The sequence below is a fragment of the Onychostoma macrolepis genome, chromosome 13 (assembly GCF_012432095.1).
Source record: "Onychostoma macrolepis isolate SWU-2019 chromosome 13, ASM1243209v1, whole genome shotgun sequence".
NCBI classification, from domain to species: domain Eukaryota; kingdom Metazoa; phylum Chordata; class Actinopteri; order Cypriniformes; family Cyprinidae; genus Onychostoma; species Onychostoma macrolepis.
The window spans coordinates 30,409,252-30,431,844 of NC_081167.1; the positions used below are offsets into that span (position 1 = coordinate 30,409,252).

Consider the following 22,593-nt stretch of genomic DNA (forward strand, 5'->3'; position numbering starts at 1 on the left):
GAAACAAACTCTTCCTAATCTTGGATGAACTGAGAGCAAGTACATTTTCAGCCAATTTACAGTACATTTGAGTTAACTATTTCCTCTCTCCCACTCCAAAAAAACGAAAGAGAGAAGAGAGAGAGAAAAAAAAAAGGAGAATCGTTTAATGCTCACTAGCACACAAATATCACCCAAACTTTGAGTAAGTAACAAATCTCTGATACACAAATACTGTTTACATATTTGACACTGTATTTGCAAGATAAGTGTCTTTATTCAAATTGTAACTGATGATTATTCAGAAGCATAATAAACATTTCTATGCTAATTCTGAAAACAACTCAAAGGCAGCAGTCACACAATGAACTATGCAAACGTTTCTTAGGGCTGAAGCGTGTGGTACCTGTGTGTCACATACAGTCTGTACACGGATTGCTCGTTTTGCGCTCGCTGAAGTCAGACGAGGTTGAAGCCCTGGTTGTGTTCGATGGCATGCAGCAGTTTCTCTTGGAGTGTCTCCTTATTTGTGTACTTGGGCAGATCCAGCAGGTTGAAGCATGTGTGCGCTACAGGGAAATATTGCTCTCCGCCACCGGTGGGCTGGATCACTAACGCCAGGCTCTTCATGCCCAGGATGGGGATTCGGTCGCTGCCCGTGAGGAACACTAGTGTAAATTACAGGAAGACAACATCAAAACATGAGCTTGAGGTTCAGCGCATAACCTTTCAGAGACAGCTAGGTAAAGTTACTCAAACATCATACTAGGGCTGGGTATCGATTCAGATGTCCCGATTCGATTCGATTTGCAAGCTCTCGATTCAATTCTCGATTTTTGATTACATTCAGTGAATATAGTTTTAAAACAAAAGCTATTGATATTTCTAAAAAATGAACAGTAAACGTCAGTTTACAAATGGTGAATTAATAAAAAGAAATTAAGAACCACAGGCCTGTATTTTAAACCTATTCTTTTTTTGTATAGGGTTCTTTCTTAAACAATAATAGGGCCCTATATAATGTTCTTCTTAATTTTTCTGGTAATCAGATGAAGGCATAAAACATTAATTTAATTTTTCCTAATCAAATGAAAATTAAACCCTTTTATTTTTTTGGCAAACAAAGTGCTGCACAACAGAGGTTTACTGTTAAAATCAAAAAGAAAACAAATGGGATTATTCCTTTAAAAGTAAAGGTTTATTAATATTTATTAGTAGTAGCAGCATTGGATTGAGTCTTAAGACTGCTCTTAATGTTAAACTAAAGTTTTATTTTGACAGGCTGCCGTGAGGAACTTGCAGCTGCTGTGTATCATGTGATATGACGATAGTTTTCTCAAATTAAACTTTTGAGAATCGATATCGAATCGACATCATTACAAAAAAAACCTGATTAATCGAAAAATCTATTTTTTTGCCCAGCCCTACACCATACTTTGCCCAGGTGATTAATCCCAGTACATTAAGATAAAAGTTTTCGGCAAATGAGTACCTCATTGACTATTCACTAATTTGCATACATTTCCAGAAAAGCCACATTCAAAATTGTTCTGGTTTGATTTTGTTGACATTAGAATTAAAAGGTACATTTTTGGGTTTCTCCGTTTATCACTCCATAAATCAGAAAATACTGTCAACAGATAAAAATACACTTCACTATTCAGGAATAAAATGTTTTATAAATCGGGTGAATAATATAGGATTATGAACAAACCCCTCTATAAAAACGTTATGTTTAGTGTAGGTAAATGTTACTGAAGTGGAGGAAAAAAAAAAAAAAAACAACTCATTTTGAGAAAACAGCCTTTAAAAGATATGTTCTGTAATCAAAATCTACAGACATAAATAGATAAAGTGCAATGATAAAACCAGGCGAACAAATATGAACAAACATCTGTTAACATTTCAGAATATAGATCTGAATGAAACTGTAAAGTTTGGTGTGTATAAGTGTTACTGAAGCGGAGAAAAAAAACAACTTATTTTGAGATTACACTAAAGATATGTATTGTAATCAAAATCTAAAGATGCACACAGATAAAGTGCAACAATAAAACCAGGTGAATGATATATAAACAAACCATTCTGTAAAAACCTCCTGAATACAGATGGGAATAAAACTAAAGTTTGGTACAAGTAAGAGCTGCTGAAGTGCACCAGACTCTCAGCCTTTAAACATGCAGGATGCATTGCAAATAAATATATATATAAATATGTTCAGAGCAGATGAATGATGTGTGGGACACGGTGTAAATCAAAACTCAAAAGATGGTTCACTTACACAGGAACTGTTTCTTCTTCTCCAAAGGCAGCTCGTGAAACACTTCCCAGAATACCTTGATGGTGGGGTGATCGGCCCAGTACTCGCCCTTATACTCTGTGCTCTGAGAAGCAATACAGTCACGCAGAACATTTACTACATCAACAAACATTTCCAAACACACACTGTCGGTTTACAGCACAAAACCAGCTGCAGTCTGAGCAAATGACGCTATCAGCTAGTACAATTCATCCACAGTTTATTTTTACCTTCTCTAACTCCTTCCAGTCATAATTGGTGTTTCCAATGATCATGGCCTGCAGTTCACTGGGCTGGAAAAGCTCTAGAACTTTCCCCCCACACACTTTGTGAAATCCCGCATAGAAAGCGCTGAACTGAGGAGCCACGGAGGTGTTGAATATATAATCGACGTAGGCATTGACAAACTCCTGCCTGGATAGGTTGAATAGGTTAAACCATTTAGTTAGGCAGAAATATAAATCAAACCACAAATACTGGAATTTATGTGTGAACTGAAGTCGGTTATAGTGTCAAACAATAGTCGTGTTGAGTGAATGTATTATCTTATGGTGCATTTAATACCTGTTGGACTTGTTGACGCTGATGTCTGTCCCGTTAGGAACCAGCTCCAATACCTCCGTGGTGCCAAAACTTTCTTCTGTGATCTGTCATCATAAAATAAAAATGACCTTATATGCATGTATTTTTTTTAATGAATCACACATTTAAAGACAGACATTATGTACAAACAGCTTGTTCTTACTGTGAAATTCAGGCAGAAAGTGTCTTCCAGATCATCCTCCGTATAATCCAGCAGCTGCTGAAGACTCCTGAAGACCACAGACAGAGAAAACCATTGATGAGGATCACATTTAAACTAATCCAAGATTATTACTTAAACCTATAAAGCTAATAGTATTATATTTGATGCACAGATCCACACAAGGCCTCTAAATAATCAAAACTTCCTGAAAAATATGTTGTACACAATCTACTACATGCATTCTGATGTGAGAGTCACGTGAACATCAGGTTTTTGAGGTACAATTATTTGTTCAGCACTCAATCATCACTGTATTGCATTGCATTATATGTTTTGACAATGAATTAGTTGCGTCCAAAACATTCTGTCTAACTAAAGTTTATGGACTGGGAAGAAAGTTTTAGGTCACAGTGTTTTCATAGTACATCAACCATCTCAAAACAGTCAAGGTACATTTGATATTTCATAATATGAGCCCTTTGTGCTCTGGAAATATTAAGCGCAACAAAAAAATCAAAGTCTCATCAATCGACTGAAACAAACCCACCTTTCTACGTCAGGCATGAGCTCCTTCAGGTCCTCTAGAGTGGGAGTTTTCTTCAGGAGTTTCTTGTACAGTGCTAGTGGAAAGTTCAGCTCCACTATAGTGAGGTTATAGATGGCCAATCCACAAACCACACCGATCAGATGGAACAAGTCAATGTCTTCAAATGTCTGCAGTAAAGCATATCTGACATGTGTGAGATTGACATTTTATCATCTCACACTATAGTAAGATCATCAGTAGCATATCTGATAAACCTTGTGAGTGAGATATGTATGTATATATATTATATCACATAGTATGTATTTGTTATAAGATTTATTTATTTATTTTTTTTTTTCAAGCAACTTTTTTTCAACTGGTTTTGATTCACTTCAATATACATTTTGTTTGCCAAAAATTTAAAGGGTTTGTTTAATTACCATTCAATTAAAAGATTAATTCAATTCTTAATGTTTTATGGCTTAACATACACAACACAGAATTTCTGAAAAAAAATTCAACCTTTCATATTATTGTAATAAAAAATTACCATTAAAAAAATTCATTCAATTAAGTTGTTTTAATGAATTCAAATGATTAGACATGTTTTTTGATTATTAAAATTTAATTTAACCATCAAAATGGAATTAAGAAAAATTAAAACAAAAAACACACAATTTGGTAAAAATTCTAGAAAAAAAAAAAAATAAAAATGTATTTCTTAGGGACCTAAAAATGTAATTTGCTTTTTAAACTTTCAATAAATTGTTCAATAAATTTCAATAAAAGTTTCATGAGTTCAATAAATTGGCCATAGTTTTTGTTTTGATTACTAACATGTAATTTAATAACTGTCACACACACAAAAAAAAGAAAATGTAGAAAAAAAAAAAAAGGATTTCATTTGGTCTTAAAAGACTGAGTGTGGGCATTTGTGCTTTTTTCACTGTACCTTGTGAGCGAACCAGATGAGTCTGGACTCCTCGTAGTATCTGAACATCCCATATTTAGGGTCCAAAAGTTCTTTCATGATGAGCAGGAAGAACTCTTTTCTCACACCGCCAGCGTCTACGGCCTCCTCTCCAACGACAATCACCTGCAGAATAACACAATTAAAAACCGCCAAAGCAGCACTAAAGAGGAACAGATTGACACTAACTCATTTACCTTAAGTGGCTTCTTGTAATCAACGTTTTTGGACTTCCTCAGCACCTCCATGGAGTCCCCGACCACATTTTCTCGGCGTACGATGAGGATGAGGCAGGGGTTTACTGACTCCACTCCTCCACCGGACAGGAACAGAGAGTGTAAGTTCTGTCTCTGAGCCTGATCCACCGCCATCTGATCACAAACAGCACCGTGAGCTCACTGCGGGTAAAACATGATGTCAAATCATCAGATGAGGCAGATCATTCTCACCTGCATCTGGATCACAGCATCAGTCTGAAGCAGCGCCGTCTTTGCCTGAGCGTCAAAAACAAATGGGTATTTGCACATGGTCACCTGAGAGTCCATGACCTGTACAAAACAGACAACGAGAGACAGAGGAGAACGTGAGGATGTGAATGTATGCCTGTCTACAGCATTATGACTACTGCATTTACTGGAATTTAAGTAGCATTTTTTTATCATTCATCTGAAACGTGCTTCAGATGATTCATCATCTAACCAAAATGCAGATAACTAACCAGAGGCAAACACACTGAAGTACAAAGCCTTGTTTACAAAATAAATAATAGTTTTGCAACCAAATTTTACATCGTGAACATGGACACATTTGAATTTGTGCTGAATTATAGACATAAGTGAGACAAAGTTTATTTGTATAGCGCATTTCCCACATGTTAGTAATTAAGTTTTGGCCTCGAGTTTACAACACTAAACATCCTTCATCCTTCAGCTGGGATGTTCCCGTGACAACGCAGCACGGTGTGCGTCAGCAGATTCGCTGTTTAAGTGTCAATAGTCTTTTTATTGTTGTTAGCATAACTTGCAAATAAAAAATACATTTTATATTTTAAAAAGTTTTTAAAATATGCTATATAAAAAATAATATATATAAAACTTTTTAAAATGTAAAATGTATATATATTTTTTTATGCGGTTTGTCCGTCAGCGAATCTGCTGACGCACACCGTGCTGCGTTGTCACGGGAACATCCCAGCTGAAGATAATGAGGAAATTACACTCCCTTCACCAAGTGCATTCCAAACGACTACATAACGACACGCACGTGCCCTGCTCTCTCTAAAGTCCCCGCTCCAAGGGGATAGGGATGATCACTTCCATTTGGAACTGCCCGTGAACCGTTCGATACACAATACGCGTACCGTTACACCCCTACTGCAGTTACTGTAAATGATCATACACTTCAGAAGTGTATAATGATTAACTTTGAACAATGCAGAAAACTCACCACAGAGAACATCTGCTGCTGAAACCAGGTGACATAATCATTCCTGATGTCAATGAGCTCATCCAACTCATGAATATAAAACTTGTCATACTGGATGATCTGGCCAGCACGCTCATTAACCTGCAACACAAAAATCAGAATGATATTAGCAAATAATAAAACAAATTTTTTAAAAACTTTTTATTCTGCATTTCACCTCTTCTCAAGCCTGCTTCCTAATCTAGTTGCATAATAAAGCTGCAATTGAGCATTATGACTATTGTTGGTTCTTTGACAAATGGCTTTGGATAAAAGCATCTGCTAACTGCATAAATGTAAAGCAGTATTACGGAATTTCCTATTTCAAAAGACAGAATGTGTTCCAATTCACAAATTTATGCGAGACACACTAAAATTATTCATGTTTCTGGTGAATGTAAAGTACATCACCAGAGTATATAGCTAGTATAAATGCTGGCATACTCTTTTAATGTACAATGATTTGGGACACACTCATTCTAATTTTGGTACTTAGGACGGATGTTATGTGAATTGGGGCACAGCCAATGTCTACGTTTACAAACTCTGGTGCTCACTGAGTGGAGGATCTCCAGGAATTTGAGTGAGGTGTGCAGGAAGCAGGTGAAGATCCTCTGCTCAGAAAGAGGAATTCCCAGTTTCTGCATCCGCAGTAGATACACCACCACCTCCTTGTACAGCTCCACCAACCTCTGGAAGACCGCTGACTCAAACTTTGACCACCAGTTTCCTTAAACACAAAAATAACAATGATTCATTGAAAATGTCAGCAAAAGCCACACGTGAAATGTGCAGGCCACATATTTTAACCACGAGCTAGCCTGAAAGTAGCTGTAAAATCTTGAAGTCTAAAGTTTACTATGTAGATGCTGGGGTGTTGCTATGCAGTTTCTAGGGTGTTCTAGGTGCAATGCAAAGGCTAAGGTGTTGTGGGTGGTTGCTAGGTAGTTTTATATCAGGGCTCTAGACTGCGACAATTTTTTGAGAATGTGCGAGTTAAAATTTGTGGTCGCATTTGTGCGAGTGCATGGTCTGTGCTGCTCCAAAGCGCCTGCTCCATACAGTGCGCGTTGCTGAGCAGGAGTCAGATTTCACCGATCATGTGAAGAGAGGTGCTGTTGCGAGCGCATCAGGTGTAGAACCTGGTTTACTTGCTGCGTCAGCATGAGTGCAAAGGTGCACTCAGCGCACGGCAAAAATGATGCGAATATGAGGAAATGGCAGACGAAAGATTTGGTTTTCAAGCTAAAGTAAAGTAAAAGACTGCTTCTTAAACCAGAGAAGATGAACATGTTGGTATTCTTGTGGGGGAAAAAAAAAAACATGCAAGTCCTGTCACCATCAGCCAGTTTATTACTTTTCTTTTTGTTTTCATTTTGAAAAGCTTGTTATCTTTGCTGTTTACCTCATGTCACGCTATGGAGGCTTTCTTTATTTTTTGTTTTTGATTCCTCAGTGTTTGCTAAACATTCTGTAATTTATTATTTGGCAAATAATACAGCATGTGGAGTATGCCATGCCTCATCTTATTTGTTTTTGTTAATAAACGTTTTGTAAGCTAGTTTGTCATTGTAGCCTACTGTTTTATTGTTGTTATGCTTTTTAATTAAGAACAACAATGAATCCATCTTTTGTTTTAGTCTTAAAAAGTGAAAGGTGTATAGATATAAGCAAAACAGACAATTATCTTTTCTTGTAAAAGGTGACACCAAGATTGCGAATTTGAAGTGAAAGTGCATGATTGCTTACATAATAGCACATGAACTCCTGTTCACAAAATTTAAAATCACAAATAATACTGATTAAAAAGAACGGGTTGAAAGTTGAACACTTTGGTAACCATATAATAAACTACGATAAAAGTTCATCAGCATGCATTGATTAATCCCATGTTGTAGCAAAAATAAATAAATAAATAAATAAATAAATAAATAGTGACCAAATTATGTGCTCGTGCAACCAACTGAGAAAATTAGTCGCAAAAGAGCGACCAGTGGGAAGAGCCCTGTATATGCATTATTTGCATGAGAATTTGGGGGAGAAATGTGCTTAACTGGCATGAAAATGTCACAATGCAAAAAAAAAAAGAGATTTGTAGATATAATATTGTTGATACATGAATATTTTATCATTTTGTTTGGTGTTGTACAAAAGCCGTGATTGAAGCCCAACAAACAGAACTCTTCTCATAGAAGACGGGACGTACCAAGCACTTTGATGGGCGCATCCTTTAGGCTTACGACGGCCTTGGCGAAGGGAATAGTGAGGGTGGTGTAGTTGTTGGGGTTGCTGAGGAGCGGACACTCGGGCAGCGTGAGGTACAGTCTCAGAGCCTCAATGTCTGGAGGAGAACTGCTCAATCTGGGGAGAAGATTCTTCTCCAAACAAGCAGCTACCTGTATTAGGATTAACCAAGCACTGGTTATAACAGGAATGAAGAGCACTTTGGAATACAACCAAAAATGAAAGTTTGCTGAATGTTTACTCACCCTTAAGTCATCAAAGAGTTTATTTCTTTATCAGATTTGGAGCAATGTTGCATCAGTGTCTCAGCAATGGATCCTCTGCAGTGAATGGGTGCCATCAGAATGAGAGTCCAAACAGCTGATAAAAACATCACAATAATCCACACCACTCCAGTCCATTAATTAACATCTTGAGAAGACAAATGCTGTGTGTTTGTAAGAAACAAATCCGTCATTAAGATGTTTTTAACTTCAAAGCACTGCTTCTGGCTAAAATATGAGTCCTCTATCCATAATACTGCTTTCTTCAGTGAAAGTCATCTGATCTGAATCAGGAGAGAAATCTGCACAGCTCAAGCACAGTTTACAAGACAAAACAGTCTGAAACGGCTCTAAACAATTATGTGGGTGGATTTTCATGTGAGACAACATGAGATGGACTTTTTCACTGGAGGAAGCGTTATTATGGATTATGGATTCATGTTTTGGCCAGAAACAAAGGTCTAAAGTTTAAAAGCCTTAAAGATGGATTTGTTTCTTACAAACATGCAGCTTCTCACTTCACAAGATGTTAACTGATGGACTGGAGTGGTGTGGATTACTTGTGGATTATTGTGGTGTTGTTATCAGCTGTTTGGACTCTCATTCTGACGGCACCCATTCACTGCAGAGCATCCATTGCTGAGCAAGTGATGGAATGACATATTTCCCCAAATCTGATGAAGAAATAAACTCATCTACATCTTGGACGGCCTGAGGGAGAGTACATTTTCAGCAAATATTCATTTTTGGGAAAACTACTCCTTTAAAGTTACTGTCCGTCTTCTGAAAAAAAAACCAAGTGACTCACAATTTGTGAGATTTGTGGGTAATCGGGCTGGATGAGTCTGTGGTAGAACAGGCGAGCCGTGTTAATGTCTACACCCGAGCACTTACTGTTAGTGCTGTAGTGATCTGGATTACTGAAGAACAAAATGCTCTCATTAGAGAAAAGATCAGCGATTTATAAGGTTTACACAGAGTAATATAACATATTAAATGCATAACGGCTTACTTACCTTCCAGACAGAAAGCTTCCATTGAGACAACTTGCTGAAGAGAACACAAGATCAATCTCACTGCAAGAGACACAAAATACATTATCAGTATGATGGACTGTTTTAAGTTCCTTGATTTGAATTCTGGTTACACTGTAGTAGGCCAGACTGAGTTTCATCTACATGCCTTAATTTTATAATGAATGTAAAAAGCAGTACTTGGTGATTTCTGGTGAGAGTCTCCCATGGCTGTGATTGAGCCATTTTTGGATGAGGTCATCACTGAGCGTGTATATCTGTCCATCAGGTCTGGTTATCCTCAGATCAACTGGAGGGCTGTCGTCCTACAGCAAGACAGCTGAGTCATTTAAACAGGAACATCAGTGAACGGCTAATTGCTACAAAGGGAACTGTACAAACTAACACAGACGGCACATTTTTGAAATACATTTCACAGTTTTGGACAATGATCTGTTATGTTACCATGTAAAACAGGATTTGGGCCGACTGGAAATAATTCTTATAATTTCATCTAGATAAATACAATACCTGTGCATTGTCCTTTTATCATATAATACCAGAAAATAAATACAAACTAGACAGTTGTTCCTGTTTCATTCAGATACCATCACAGAAATATTATTGTAAATAGAAGCATCTCATTGGATATTGTTAAGCAGTTTTTCAATGTTCACACTTTGGTCCTTCATTCACTGCAAATATGATTTTAAGGCAACATGAAATTAAAGCTGACCTTACTTTCTTTCTAATTAAATGTCCCTGGTCTTACTGCACATGACTCATCAGTACATGTAATCATTTTCTCGAATTTTCTGATGAAACAAAGGCTGTGTGGGCCGAGGGAAATAATTTTAAAGGGGTCATGCTAAAAAGAACATTATTTTGTGTATTTGGTGTATAGCAAAGCGTTTATGCGGTTTAAGGTTCAAAAAACATTATTTTCCATATACTGTACATTATTGTTGCTCCTTTATGCTCTGCCTTTCTGAAACACGTCGATTTTTACAAAGCTCGTCGTTCTGAGAAGCAAGGTGTGCTCTGATTGGCCAGCTATCCAGTGTGTTGTGATTGGCCGAATACCTCAAGCATGAGACGGAAATGTTACGCCCCTTACCGTATTGCGATGCCGTGTCCCGGCGCGACGACACAAAAACACTAAAACCCATTATAAACGAGGCTTAACTTAACCACTGATTTCTAGTTGTGTCCTCTTTTGGAAGCCTAAACAAAGTAGTTTCGCTTTCACAATGAAACACAGCGTCTCCAGGACATGGCGCCGTCGGCAGCAACAATACTACAGCGAGCATAAAAATCATGCCCTCTTTCTTTAACGTATACATTTGGGCTGTGTTTTGCAAATCTTCCCACACAGTGACGTAGAGATGTGGGGGCGTGTTTAAATGAGGTGTTTTAGGGGGGCGTGGACAAGTCTTAACTTTTATAAAGAATATCTCTTTGGTTTTCAGACTTTTGGTTTGCAACTTTAGAGCTCTTATTCATGCATGAACAGCTTGTAACACTCCAAAGAGAAAGGAAAACTTGAAATCGCATCATATGACCCCTTTAACCAATAACACAGCATTATTTAGAGCACTTTTCATCTAATCATGATAAATCATAATAGATCAAGCCTTGTCCATAAATTTTTACTCTGAGTAGAAATCACATACAATAGTTATATAGTAAAAATATAATAAACATAATATTAATAATAACAATAATAATAATAATAAGGCTGGGATGATAAATCGATGCAGAATTTCCGAATGCATCGCGATTCCTCTGGAATCAATTCTGAGCTTAGTTTTGAACAGCAGATGGCACTGCATGCTTCAGAAACAGCTGTACTCTGCTTGTTTCCAAATCCTTACACACACTTGAACCTAAAATAATCATTCATAAAATTAGAAAAGGTTGAAGCGAATAACAAGGGTGTTCACAGTGGGCTGTGTTTACATTAATCTCACGTCATAAAAGCATTCTGAGCCGAGGTGAAAATACAGACTCGGCCGAACGCACAAGCGCTCTTCTTCATGAGCACTTGAGTATGCGGATAAAAACTAGATTACAGCGCCATCTGCTGTTCAAAACTAAGCTCGGAATCGATACCAGAGGAATCGCGATGCATTTGGAAAATCCAGGAATCGATTTATCGTCCCAGCCCTTAATAATATACATATACATACATATATATATATATACACACACACACACACATTATACATACTGTATATATATGCCTCTGGCAGCCTTTAGTTTGACCCTTGACCTCTGCTCCTTGACCCTTTACCTGAGGTAAAGCATAGTGAGCGAAGCTCTGGTCTCCTCCAGCATAGATCCTCTTCACACAGAAATTCTGCTCCACCTCTGAAATAGACAACCCCGTCAAATCTGAAACATCAAAACATGGATTTCGTGGGGCGAGTCTCAATCAGCTCCATGAATCAGTACATTGATTCACAGTATACAGACTAGGACACTGATGAGTGAACAAAAGTGCTCATGTATAATACTAAAGTGCAACTCAACTCTGTGTGATCTAGAGTTACATTTGTGCAAAAAGTTACTTGATTTAACGACATGCATGGAGCAAAGCATTCAGCAAAAAGATCAAAGTCAATGCATTGCATGCATTTGAGAAACACTGAGAAGCACGGCTATCAGAGAAATGAATTCTGCTGAAAGACTTCATGTAGACAAAGTCACTACTTCCACCCACCTACTTCCATCGGCACAGGATCAGTATGGGCTCGCCAGCAGCCCTTCACAGGGGCAGGACTTATCCTATTGCAGGTGGAGCGGGTTCCTAGCTGTCCGTTACCGCCGAGACCGAATGAGTCAATCTTTCCCGATGAAGGGATGAACGCCAAAGTGTGCTGCCTTACATGCAGGTGAAAACGAAAGCAATTCATGTTCTTCATGAGAAATAAAGACTCTTGGAAGTAGTCTCAAGCTTTCATACAGAAAATTAAGACAGACATAAAATGAAACAATCATTATGGATGCTTTGATACTTACCTACCACAAGCTATCTGTGAAACCACATTTCCCATGAGTTCAAACACCTTCCTGGGATTCACCTCATGGTTTGTGATGTTGTGTCCCAGCTGACCATAACCACCAGCTCCAAATGTAAACACACCTCCCTCCTACAAAAACAAAATGACTAATTGCTAATCACACAAAGCTAAACCTGTTTATACTATATAGCAAATCCCAACAGCCTGATTTCTTAAAATTTGTCACAAAATGCAACTATATTATCACCCAGCTCTTTATTTAAAGTTGTATATAACAGTATGTCCAATTTTATTCACATACAAACAGCATAAATCACAAAGTAATATTTTATTGCATTTTTATTTCACTGCAAAATGTAACTATGTTATTGTCCAGCTCTTTATATAAAGTTGAACATAAGTGCACCCAATTTTATTTGCATACATATAGTATACTTATGTAAATCAATATATATTTTTTGCAAACCTAACACGTTATTTCATTGCAAATTGAAACTATATCATTGCCCAGCTGTACGTACAACTTTATTCAAATACATACAGTATACTCAAGTGAAGTAAAGCGATATTTTATCGCAAATTTGATCACATTTCAATGCAAAATGCAACTATATTATCTCCCAGCTCTTTATATAAAGCAGGATATATAGCATGTCCAATTTTATGAACATACATGTGCATCTCAATAAATTAGAATGTCGTGGAAAAGTTCATTTATTTCAGTAATTCAACTCAGATTGTGAAACTCGTGTATTAAATAAATTCAATGCACACAGTCTTTGGCTCTTTTAATTGTGATGATTTTGGCTCACATTTAACAAAAACCCACCAATTCACGATCTCAACAAATTAGAATATGGTGACATGCCAATCAGCTAATCAACTCAAAACACCTGCAAAGGTTTCCTGAGCCTTCAAAATGGTCTCTCAGTTTGGTTCACTAGGCTACACAATCATGGGGAAGACTGCTGATCTGACAGTTGTCCAGAAGACAATCATTGACACCCTTCACAAGGAGGGTAAGCCACAAACATTCATTACCAAAGAAGCTGGCTGTTCACAGAGTGCTGTATCCAAGCATGTTAACAGAAAGTTGAGTGGAAGGAAAAAGTGTGGAAGAAAAGATGCACAACCAACCGAGAGAACCGCAGCCTTATGAGGATTGTCAAGCAAAATCCATTCAAGAATTTGGGTGAACTTCACAAGGAATGGACTGAGGCTGGGGTCAAGGCATCAAGAGCCACCACACACAGATGTGTCGAGGAATTTGGCTACAGTTGTCGTATTCCTCTTGTTAAGCCACTCCTGAACCACAGACAACGTCAGAGGCGTCTTACCTGGGCTAAGCAGAAGAAGAACTGGACTGGTGCCCAGTGGTCCAAAGTCCTCTTTTCAGATGAGAGCAAGTTTTGTATTTCATTTGGAAACCAAGCTCCTAGAGTCTGGAGGAAGGGTGGAGAAGCTCATAGCCCAAAAAAAGTTGGTTAAATGACCATAGTGTTGGTGTGCTTGACTGGCCAGCAAACTCACCAGACCTGAATATTGTCAAGAGGAAAATGAGAAACAAGAGACCAAAAAATGCAGATGAGCTGAAGGCCACTGTCAAAGAAACCTGGGCTTCCAGACCACCTCAGCAGCGCCACAAACTGATCACCTCCATGCCACGCTGAATTGAGGCAGTAATTAAAGCAAAAGGAGCCCCTACCAAGTATTGAGTACATATACAGTAAATGAACATACTTTCCAGAAGGCCAACAATTCACTAAAAATGTTTTATTGGTCTTATGAAGTATTGTAATTTGTTGAGAGTGAATTGGTGGGTTTTTGTTAAATGTGAGCCTAAATCATCACAATTAAAAGAACCAAAGACTTAAACTACTTCAGTCTGTGTGCACTGAATTTATTTAATACACGAGTTTCATGATTTAAGTTGAATTACTGAAATAAATGAACTTTTCCACGATATTCTAATTTATTGAGATGCACCTGTACAAATACTACACTCACATATTACTACAATCATTTTTTTTGCACATTTTACACCACATCACCACAGCAAAATTAAGGCATGACCTTTGGACAAGAAATGCTAATTTCAGGGTCACAAAAACTGGTTGAGAAGAAAAGCTATTAACTGCAAAAGACTTTGAGAATTAAGGTGAAGAATTAGGCATTCAATCAAGAATTAAACTCCAGTTTTGTCTCCAGTGGCAAAATTTTCCAGAGCTGCAAACTACCTGGAGTTTTCAGAATAATAATTATGCATGCATTGTACTATATAGCATCTCAACTGCTTGTATCATAGCAAAATGTAAACTATATTATTGTCCAACTCTAATCTGCTAAATGTGACTATAAGACATAAAGATGTTGAAATATTATAAACAAAACATCAGAATTTCTGCAAAGCTGCTATGTGTGTGCAGAAAAGTGTTACACACATAATTTGACCTGACTTCATCAAAACCCGACCGACCCATATACATTTCTGTGGAATGGATATACAGCATTAAATCTGTAATCGTAAACTACACTGTTTCTTATTAAGCCTTATAGCAATCATACCTTTGTTAGTACAGCCGTGTGGTCCTCTCCACAGCATATGTAAACGACCCGTTGGGACCTGAGAGTCTTCAGCAAGGCAGGGAAATAGCGATCTGAGGAACACCACGCATCACACCATAAAAATTATTATACCAGAGAAAACTCAAATAAATGTCTAAGGTGTTTGTTTTACCATCATTATCACTGAGGCCCAGCTGGCCGAACTTGTTTCGCCCCCAGCCAAAAACGGCCCCAGACAGCGTGAGCCCGAAGCTGTGAGCACCCCCTGCAGATATCTGGGCAAATGGGACGCCCTGCAAAGACTGAATGACTTGTGGGGAGGAGACGCTGGCTCCCTGCATCCTGAGCCCCAGCTGTCCATATTTATTTTGGCCCCAGGAGAATAGCTGTCCTCCTTGAGTGAAAATTTGGGAATAATATTGCATAATTAGGGTAAAGAGGGCACAATAATCAGGTTTAGAAATGTTTAGTGTTTAAGTCAGAATCATACCTCTGGCTAAAGCAAGGGAATGGAAGAATCCACAGGCCACCTGGGCAATGTGAACCTCTGACAAACTCCTGACAGTTCTGAGAGGAGAGAACAGAAACAAAGTGGTTACGCCGTGCAGGTAGATCACAGACTATGATCGTCATATTTGTCTACGTGTTTTTTGGTACAGATCCAGCTTTCTAAAAAAATTTTCTTTCAAATATATGCAAAATATGTAAACAGAGAAGCTCAATGAAATACATTACAGCTAAATATACAAACAGTGGCCAAAAATATATTTACATTACTATATACTAATGTTTTTTGGCCATTTTTGCATATTTTCGAAAATATAAATATATGGAGGGCAAAAATTTAAAATAAAAATATATTTGAATACAAGAAAATACATTCCATAGGTCAAAAACTTTATTTTTGTGTATAACACATGTGAACATAACATCTTTGAATAAAAAAACACTTTACAATGTTCAAAAAATACATTTACAGTATATGAAACAAAATGAAACACTATTAAATCATCAGTATTCTATTAAGTCATCAATCAATGTATTTTGAACACCAATCATTGGTATAAAATTCAGTATATAAAAAAATTAAACTATTAAATCATTACAAATCTAGTTATGATCTCTTATATGCTATTCCATCCACAAATGTCTACTACCCTTAATAGAAAATGTAGCCTTGCTGAAGTTTATTCAACTGTGTTATATTTTTACATGTCTTATACACACCAAATAAAGTTTCTCAACAAATGTGACAAATGTGTATGTATTGTAATATAAAGAGGGTAAAATAACATTTCATTATTATTGTTATTTTTTTCGCAGTACAGGCAAACCCATCACAGAGGCAATAATACTGGGATATTGAGTACTTCTAAGGGTTAAAAGGTGCAGATTTTTTTTTACCTGGGTATACGGATACAGTCTTCAAAGTTCGAAAGGCCGAGCTGCCCGTCTGAGCCCAGACCCCATGCAAACACTTGTCCTTTATCATTCAGAGCCAGAGTATGAGCTTCACCGCAAGATACGGCCACAATGTTCTGAGCATCCAGAGACACGACCTGTTCTAGAGAGGGGATGTAAACATATAACAGCGTTTGAGTGAAGTATACAGATGCACTACATGAAATACCGGCCAATATATTGTGTGTATTTCAATACGTTGCATCTGCTACAGCAAAATTCATTTGTATAATAATAATAATAATAATAATGTTCTTAATGTTCATTATTGAATGTTTATTTAATTTTTAAGCATTTGCTATTGTCAGTTTTCATGTTTTGATCCTTTGGCTTGTGAAACAGTGATGCAAATAAAGGACCATTTCAAACCATCTTGATGTTTATATGGTCTGTGCTTGACACTTCTAGATCATTGAGTTAGAGGTCATGTGATGTCTAAGGAACTGACAGTTGTTTTAACAGCAGTCAATGTCACACTGACCGACCCATATGCGTTTCTGTGGAATGATAATATGTTACAACATCCATCAGATTGATTTCAGAGGAAGTACAGACTGTTTCATTGATATAACCTAAAATAACCCAGTGTTTTCAAACAGGGAAAGTTCGAGGGATTGTGATGCACTACTATTCAAAAGACCAGGGTTTTTTTTTTATTAACATTTTTAATTCAGCAAGGATGCATTAAATTGATCAAAAGTGACAGTAAAAACATTTATAATGCTACAAAAATTCATTATTTCAAATAAATGATGTTGTTTTGACCTTTTTATTCATCAAAGATTCCTGAAAAATAAAAATGCATCACGGTTTGCACAAAAATATTGGGCAGGATCACGTGACAGTAGGTGCGTTTACATGTACACTTTTTTTGTCATTCCGATTAAAATCATTCCGATTGAAAGATTCGATAAACTGTTTACATGAGACGTTATCTAATCCGATATGGTGTTTACATGTGCCTGTGCTTTCGATTTTAGGATATGCTAATAGCCTACAGTGACAACAAAAACAAGTCACCAGAGGAAAAAACGCCCATATTTACGTTAACATTTTTAATATCTGTTTGCACTTGCTTAGAATAAACGGTTAATATTTGAATCCCTTGCGTTCATTCGAGCGCTCAGTCATATGGCCAGAACGCGATCATAGAAATCATATGTCCCTCTGTAATGCAGCTCTGAGATTAATTGTACTCTGATACTACAAAGTTGTACTGTACTTAAATGGAACAAATACACGATTTCTTACCAAGAGTTGCTGAACAATGAATCAAAGGAGCATTGCTTTATCACAATCGTGTTTCGTACAACATTCATGGCGTGAGCACGTATAAATTCAAGCAGATCGGAAATTATGAATCTGTCATCTATACAAATACAAATGACAAAGGCAAATTTTGGTCAAGTTGTTTATTTTCATTGAGCTACTTTCACTATCATCACTGTGTTGTTTCTAAGCTGAAAAGCAGAAAATTGCGCTTCATTTCAGATCTGTTTTCACTCCGGACATGAGAGCAGATAGTCTGTCACACAGCAAGCGTTCTCCTTTCTAATGTGTTTTAACTGTATAATGGAAATTTTAACTTTATACCTCCACTATTACCCAGTCTCTACTGCAGTGTCGGTGTCCCCAAATCACAGAATGTACCGTTGCCGACATCATCACGTTCACGTTCTGACGACCCGACCTCTGGACGTGATGACGTAGACGCAAAGTAATCGGTTTAAAGTGTTTACATGGCAGGATTTTAATTTTGTTCGGTTTATAGAAAGGTTTATCCCACCCCTCTCAAACCGATTACAATTTCATTCGGTTTGGGCATTTTTATTCCGATTGAGGTGTTTATATGGAGCATTTTCATTCGGATTGGACTTTTAAACCGATTACAATGCTCCATGTAAACGCACCTACTGAAGACTGGAGTAATGATGCTTTGATCACAGGAATAAATTACATTTTACTATCTATCTATCTACAGTGAGGAAAATAAGTATTTGAACACCCTGCTATTTTGCAAGTTCTCCCACTTAGAAATCATGGAGGGGTCTGAAATTGTCATCGTAGGTGCATGTCCACTGTGAGAGACATAATCTAAAAAAAAAAATCCAGAAATCACAATGTATGATTTTTTAACTATTTATTTGTATGATACAGCTGCAAATAAGTATTTGAACACCTGTCTATCAGCTAGAATTCTGACCCTCAAAGACCTGTTAGTCTGCCTTTAAAATGTCCACCTCCACTCCATTTATTATCCTAAATTAGATGCACCTTTTTGAGGTCGTTAGCTGCGTAAAGACACCTGTCCACCCCATACAATCAGTAAGAATCCAACTACTAACATGGCCAAGACCAAAGAGCTGTCCAAAGACACTAGAGACAAAATTGTACACCTCCACAAGGCTGGAAAGGGCTACGGGAAATTGCCAAGCAGCTTGGTGAAAAAAGGTCCACTGTTGGAGCAATCATTAGAAAATGGAAGAAGCTAAACATGACTGTCAATCTCCCTCGGACTGGGGCTCCATGCAAGATCTCACCTCGTGGGGTCTCAATGATCCTAAGAAAGGTGAGAAATCAGCCCAGAACTACAGGAGGAGCTGGTCAATGACCTGAAAAGAGCTGGGACCACCGTTTCCAAGGTTACTGTTGGTAATACACTAAGGCGTCATGGTTTGAAATCATGCATGGCACGGAAGGTTCCCCTGCTTAAACCAGCACATGTCCAGCCGACTTAAGTTTGCCAATGACCATTTGGATGATCCAGAGGAGTCATGGGAGAAAGTCATGTGGTCAGATGAGACCAAAATAGAACTTTTGGTCATAATTCCACTAAACGTGTTTGGAGGAAGAAGAATGATGAGTACCATCCCAAGAACACCATCCCTACTGTGAAGCATGGGGTGGTAGCATCATCTTTGGGGTGTTTTTCTGCACATGGGACAGGGCGACTGCACTGTATTAAGGAGAGGATGACCGGGGCCATGTATTGCGAGATTTTGGGGAACAACCTCCTTCCCTCAGTTAGAGCATTGAAGATGGGTCGAGGCTGGGTCTTCCAACATGACAATGACCGAAGCACACAGCCAGGATAACCAAGGAGTGGCTCTGTAAGAAGCATATCAAGGTTCTGGCGTGGCCTAGCCAGTCTCAGACCTAAACCCAATAGAGAATCTTTGGAGGAGCTCAAACTCCGTGTTTCTCAGCGACAGGCCAGAAACCTGACTGATCTAGAGAAGATCTGTGTGGAGGAGTGGGCCAAAATCCCTCCTGCAGTGTGTGCAAACCTGGTGAAAAACTACAGGAAAGCGTTTGACCTCTGTAATTGCAAACAAAGGCTACTGTACCAAATATTAACATTGATTTTCTCAGGTGTTCAAATACTTATTTGCAGCTGTATCATACAAATAAATAGTTAAAAATCATACATTGTGATTTCTGGATTTTTTTTAGATTATGTCTCTCACAGTGGACATGCACCTCGATGACAATTTCAGACCCCTCCATGATTTCTAAGTGGGAGAACTTGCAAAATAGCAGGGTGTTCAAATACTTATTTTCCTCACTGTATATATATATTCACATAGAAAGCAGTTATTTTATATTAAAAATATTTAGAGTAATATTTTATATCAATAAAATATAATTTTGTTTTTTGCAGTTTTTACTGTATTTTTTTTTTTTTTTTTTTTTTTTACCTTTGGGACAAATCAAAACAATTAAACCCTTTACTCAGATCTTAAATACAAAACTGATTCAATAAAACAATCATTCATATTATATTATTCTCAGGGGACAATTATAGGTCAGCATGAAATGCTGTCTCAGATGCACTTTACATAAAATGTACAAAAAGGGCGAGGCACGATTTAATCCAGCAGGATCATAAAAAAAAAATCGGGCGTATTTGTGAGGAACCACCTTAATGCTACCTTATTAAAGATTTTGAAAAAGAAGATTGATGACATCAGCCACAATGATTTGAAGTGAATCATGAAGTTCAATAATTTAATTAAGATCAAGTAATTATATCAATAATGGCAAAATATTCTAGTGTTAGTAAAGTGTCTTTGCGGCCTTACCTGGTTTCTTGCGTGCTTTGTCATGCCCCAGCTGTCCCAGGTCATTGCAGCCGCAGGTGTACACCGCTCCGTCCTCCAGAAGAAAGACGCTATGACGTCTGCCACATCCCACACCCCGTACACGCTTGCCCTCGAAGAACTCGCATTTCCTTGGCTCCAGCACTATCTCCTCATCAATCCCACCCAAACCCAGCTGCCCGTACGAGGCATTTCCCCAGCACAGCATGACGACGGGCCCGTATGGCCGCTCTCTTCCACAGGTGAAGACCTACAGGTCCAACCGCTTCACAAACACACACACACACCTGTCAGATGAAAGCAAACTCTTTAATGAAGCAGCAACTAGATGCTAATTATTATTTTTGTATTATTATTATTGATTTTCACTCATTAAAAAACAGAAACAAATACCAGAACCATCTCGAACTAAAGTGAAGAGAAAAATTACTAGATAAAAGATAAAATAACTAAAAATAAAATAATAATTTATCATTTTTTAGAATGCATTCAGGTTATGAAAAAAAAATGGGAAAAAGGGATTTAATGATAAAAATAGAAATAGAAAATGTAAATAAAAATGATAAAAGAAAAAAAGAGAGAGAATTGTGACATAAAAAGTTGCAATTGCCTTATTTATTCTGCATCTGAGTCAAATATCTTAAGATATAAAATTGAAATTCTGAGGAAAAAATAATTAATTGTAAGATAAACAGTCACAATTTTTTTTTTATTAATTATTTTTTGTTCCGTGACAGAAACAAGCTTCAATAGTTGCACTAAAGTTAAGTACTAAAATGTACCTAATTACATTATATATTATGAATCCGAGTCCCAAATATTATATTGCCACCAAATACTTTATATACTACACTATACTATAACCAGAGTCTAAACCACATACCCTAGAAGTAATTCAACTCACAAACCTGTCATATACCATTACCTGATTGATGTATGCAATCACTAGGTTACAAATCTAACCAGTAGCCTAAGAATAGTATAGCTGCTGTCACAGTTTAAACTGATGAAAATGAAAGCAAGTGCCACCCTTGAAAATAAAATTCTCCAGAAATCCATCTAGAAAGTTCAGTTTGAGGGAGGTGTGCACATAAACATTTACTGCATAACACAGCTTACAGTCAAACACTATAATTGGATGCAGTAAAACGGGTACTACAGCTTTAAGTGCTTAAAGATACATGTAACTGTTTTATACCAATAACAACAGATGCAACACTGTATCGAATTTTAAACTTCAAACCACGTGAGATTTAAATGCTATGACCTGTGTTTAAATGGAATGTGTGAAAAATCACCGTTAAAACGGTTGGTTTTTAAACGCAGTTCTGAGGGAATGTCAGCTAAATTCTTATTAGCGCAAAACTATGTGTATTTGTTTTCAACGACAGTCTTTCGGCATAAATTAAACCACACCTCACTACTGTTGTGCACGAATTTGTGCCTTTAGACCACAAACATATACTCCATCAGTCCCAATTATATGACATTAGTTCACTTGAATACCGCTACATTTCTGCACCCACACCCATGAGGGTTAACGTTAGTCAGTCATAAATCCTGCCTGCTTTTTCTTACCTGTTGATAGGCAATATAACGCTCCTGTGGACGCGTCCAGCACACGTTCAGAGTTTATGTTTACATGAACGTTAATGTAGATATGTTCTGTAATGTCATGACTGAAAGAGCGCCAGCAGCAGGACACGCGCTTAAATACACACACAGCAGAATGAACGCGAAGCTACTGTAATGTTCGAGAGCCTTGGTGACACCGGATGTGACGACACATGCATGCGGAGGAGCTCCTGCTTTGGGGTTAGAACAAAACACACACAAATAATAATAATAATAATAATAATACACGGTGGAGAATAATTTGCAAGATCTAATGATGAATTGCGTTGATATTATGCTTTCTTTTTTCGATATGTTCTACATGTC

At 37.5% G+C, this 22,593-nt stretch overlaps 1 protein-coding gene across 7 annotated transcripts; it reads right to left on the minus strand.

Moving 5' to 3' along the window:
- On the minus strand, positions 1–22,436 carry herc4 (HECT and RLD domain containing E3 ubiquitin protein ligase 4). Of its 7 annotated transcripts, none has more exons than XM_058796564.1 (24): positions 22,231–22,427; positions 20,635–20,917; positions 16,496–16,655; positions 15,582–15,658; positions 15,264–15,485; positions 15,092–15,183; positions 12,525–12,655; positions 12,226–12,386; positions 11,734–11,873; positions 9,705–9,829; positions 9,507–9,566; positions 9,299–9,410; positions 8,190–8,379; positions 6,541–6,713; positions 5,966–6,085; positions 4,969–5,067; positions 4,717–4,890; positions 4,502–4,645; positions 3,571–3,737; positions 3,024–3,090; positions 2,843–2,925; positions 2,509–2,692; positions 2,261–2,363; positions 1–647 (listed from the first exon to the last, which is right to left on the minus strand). In XM_058796564.1, the coding sequence occupies exons 2-24, from the start codon at positions 20,858–20,860 to the stop codon at positions 439–441; spliced, it is 3,219 nt and encodes a 1,072-aa protein (XP_058652547.1). In that variant the 5' UTR covers positions 20,861–20,917; positions 22,231–22,427; the 3' UTR covers positions 1–438. The 7 variants fall into 7 exon arrangements, 6 of the variants coding, with proteins under 6 accessions (XP_058652547.1, XP_058652545.1, XP_058652546.1 ...); XM_058796562.1 differs by having other exon boundaries at positions 11,734–11,897; XM_058796563.1 differs by having other exon boundaries at positions 11,734–11,897; positions 20,635–20,939.
- Positions 22,437–22,593: the final 157 nt, after the last annotated feature.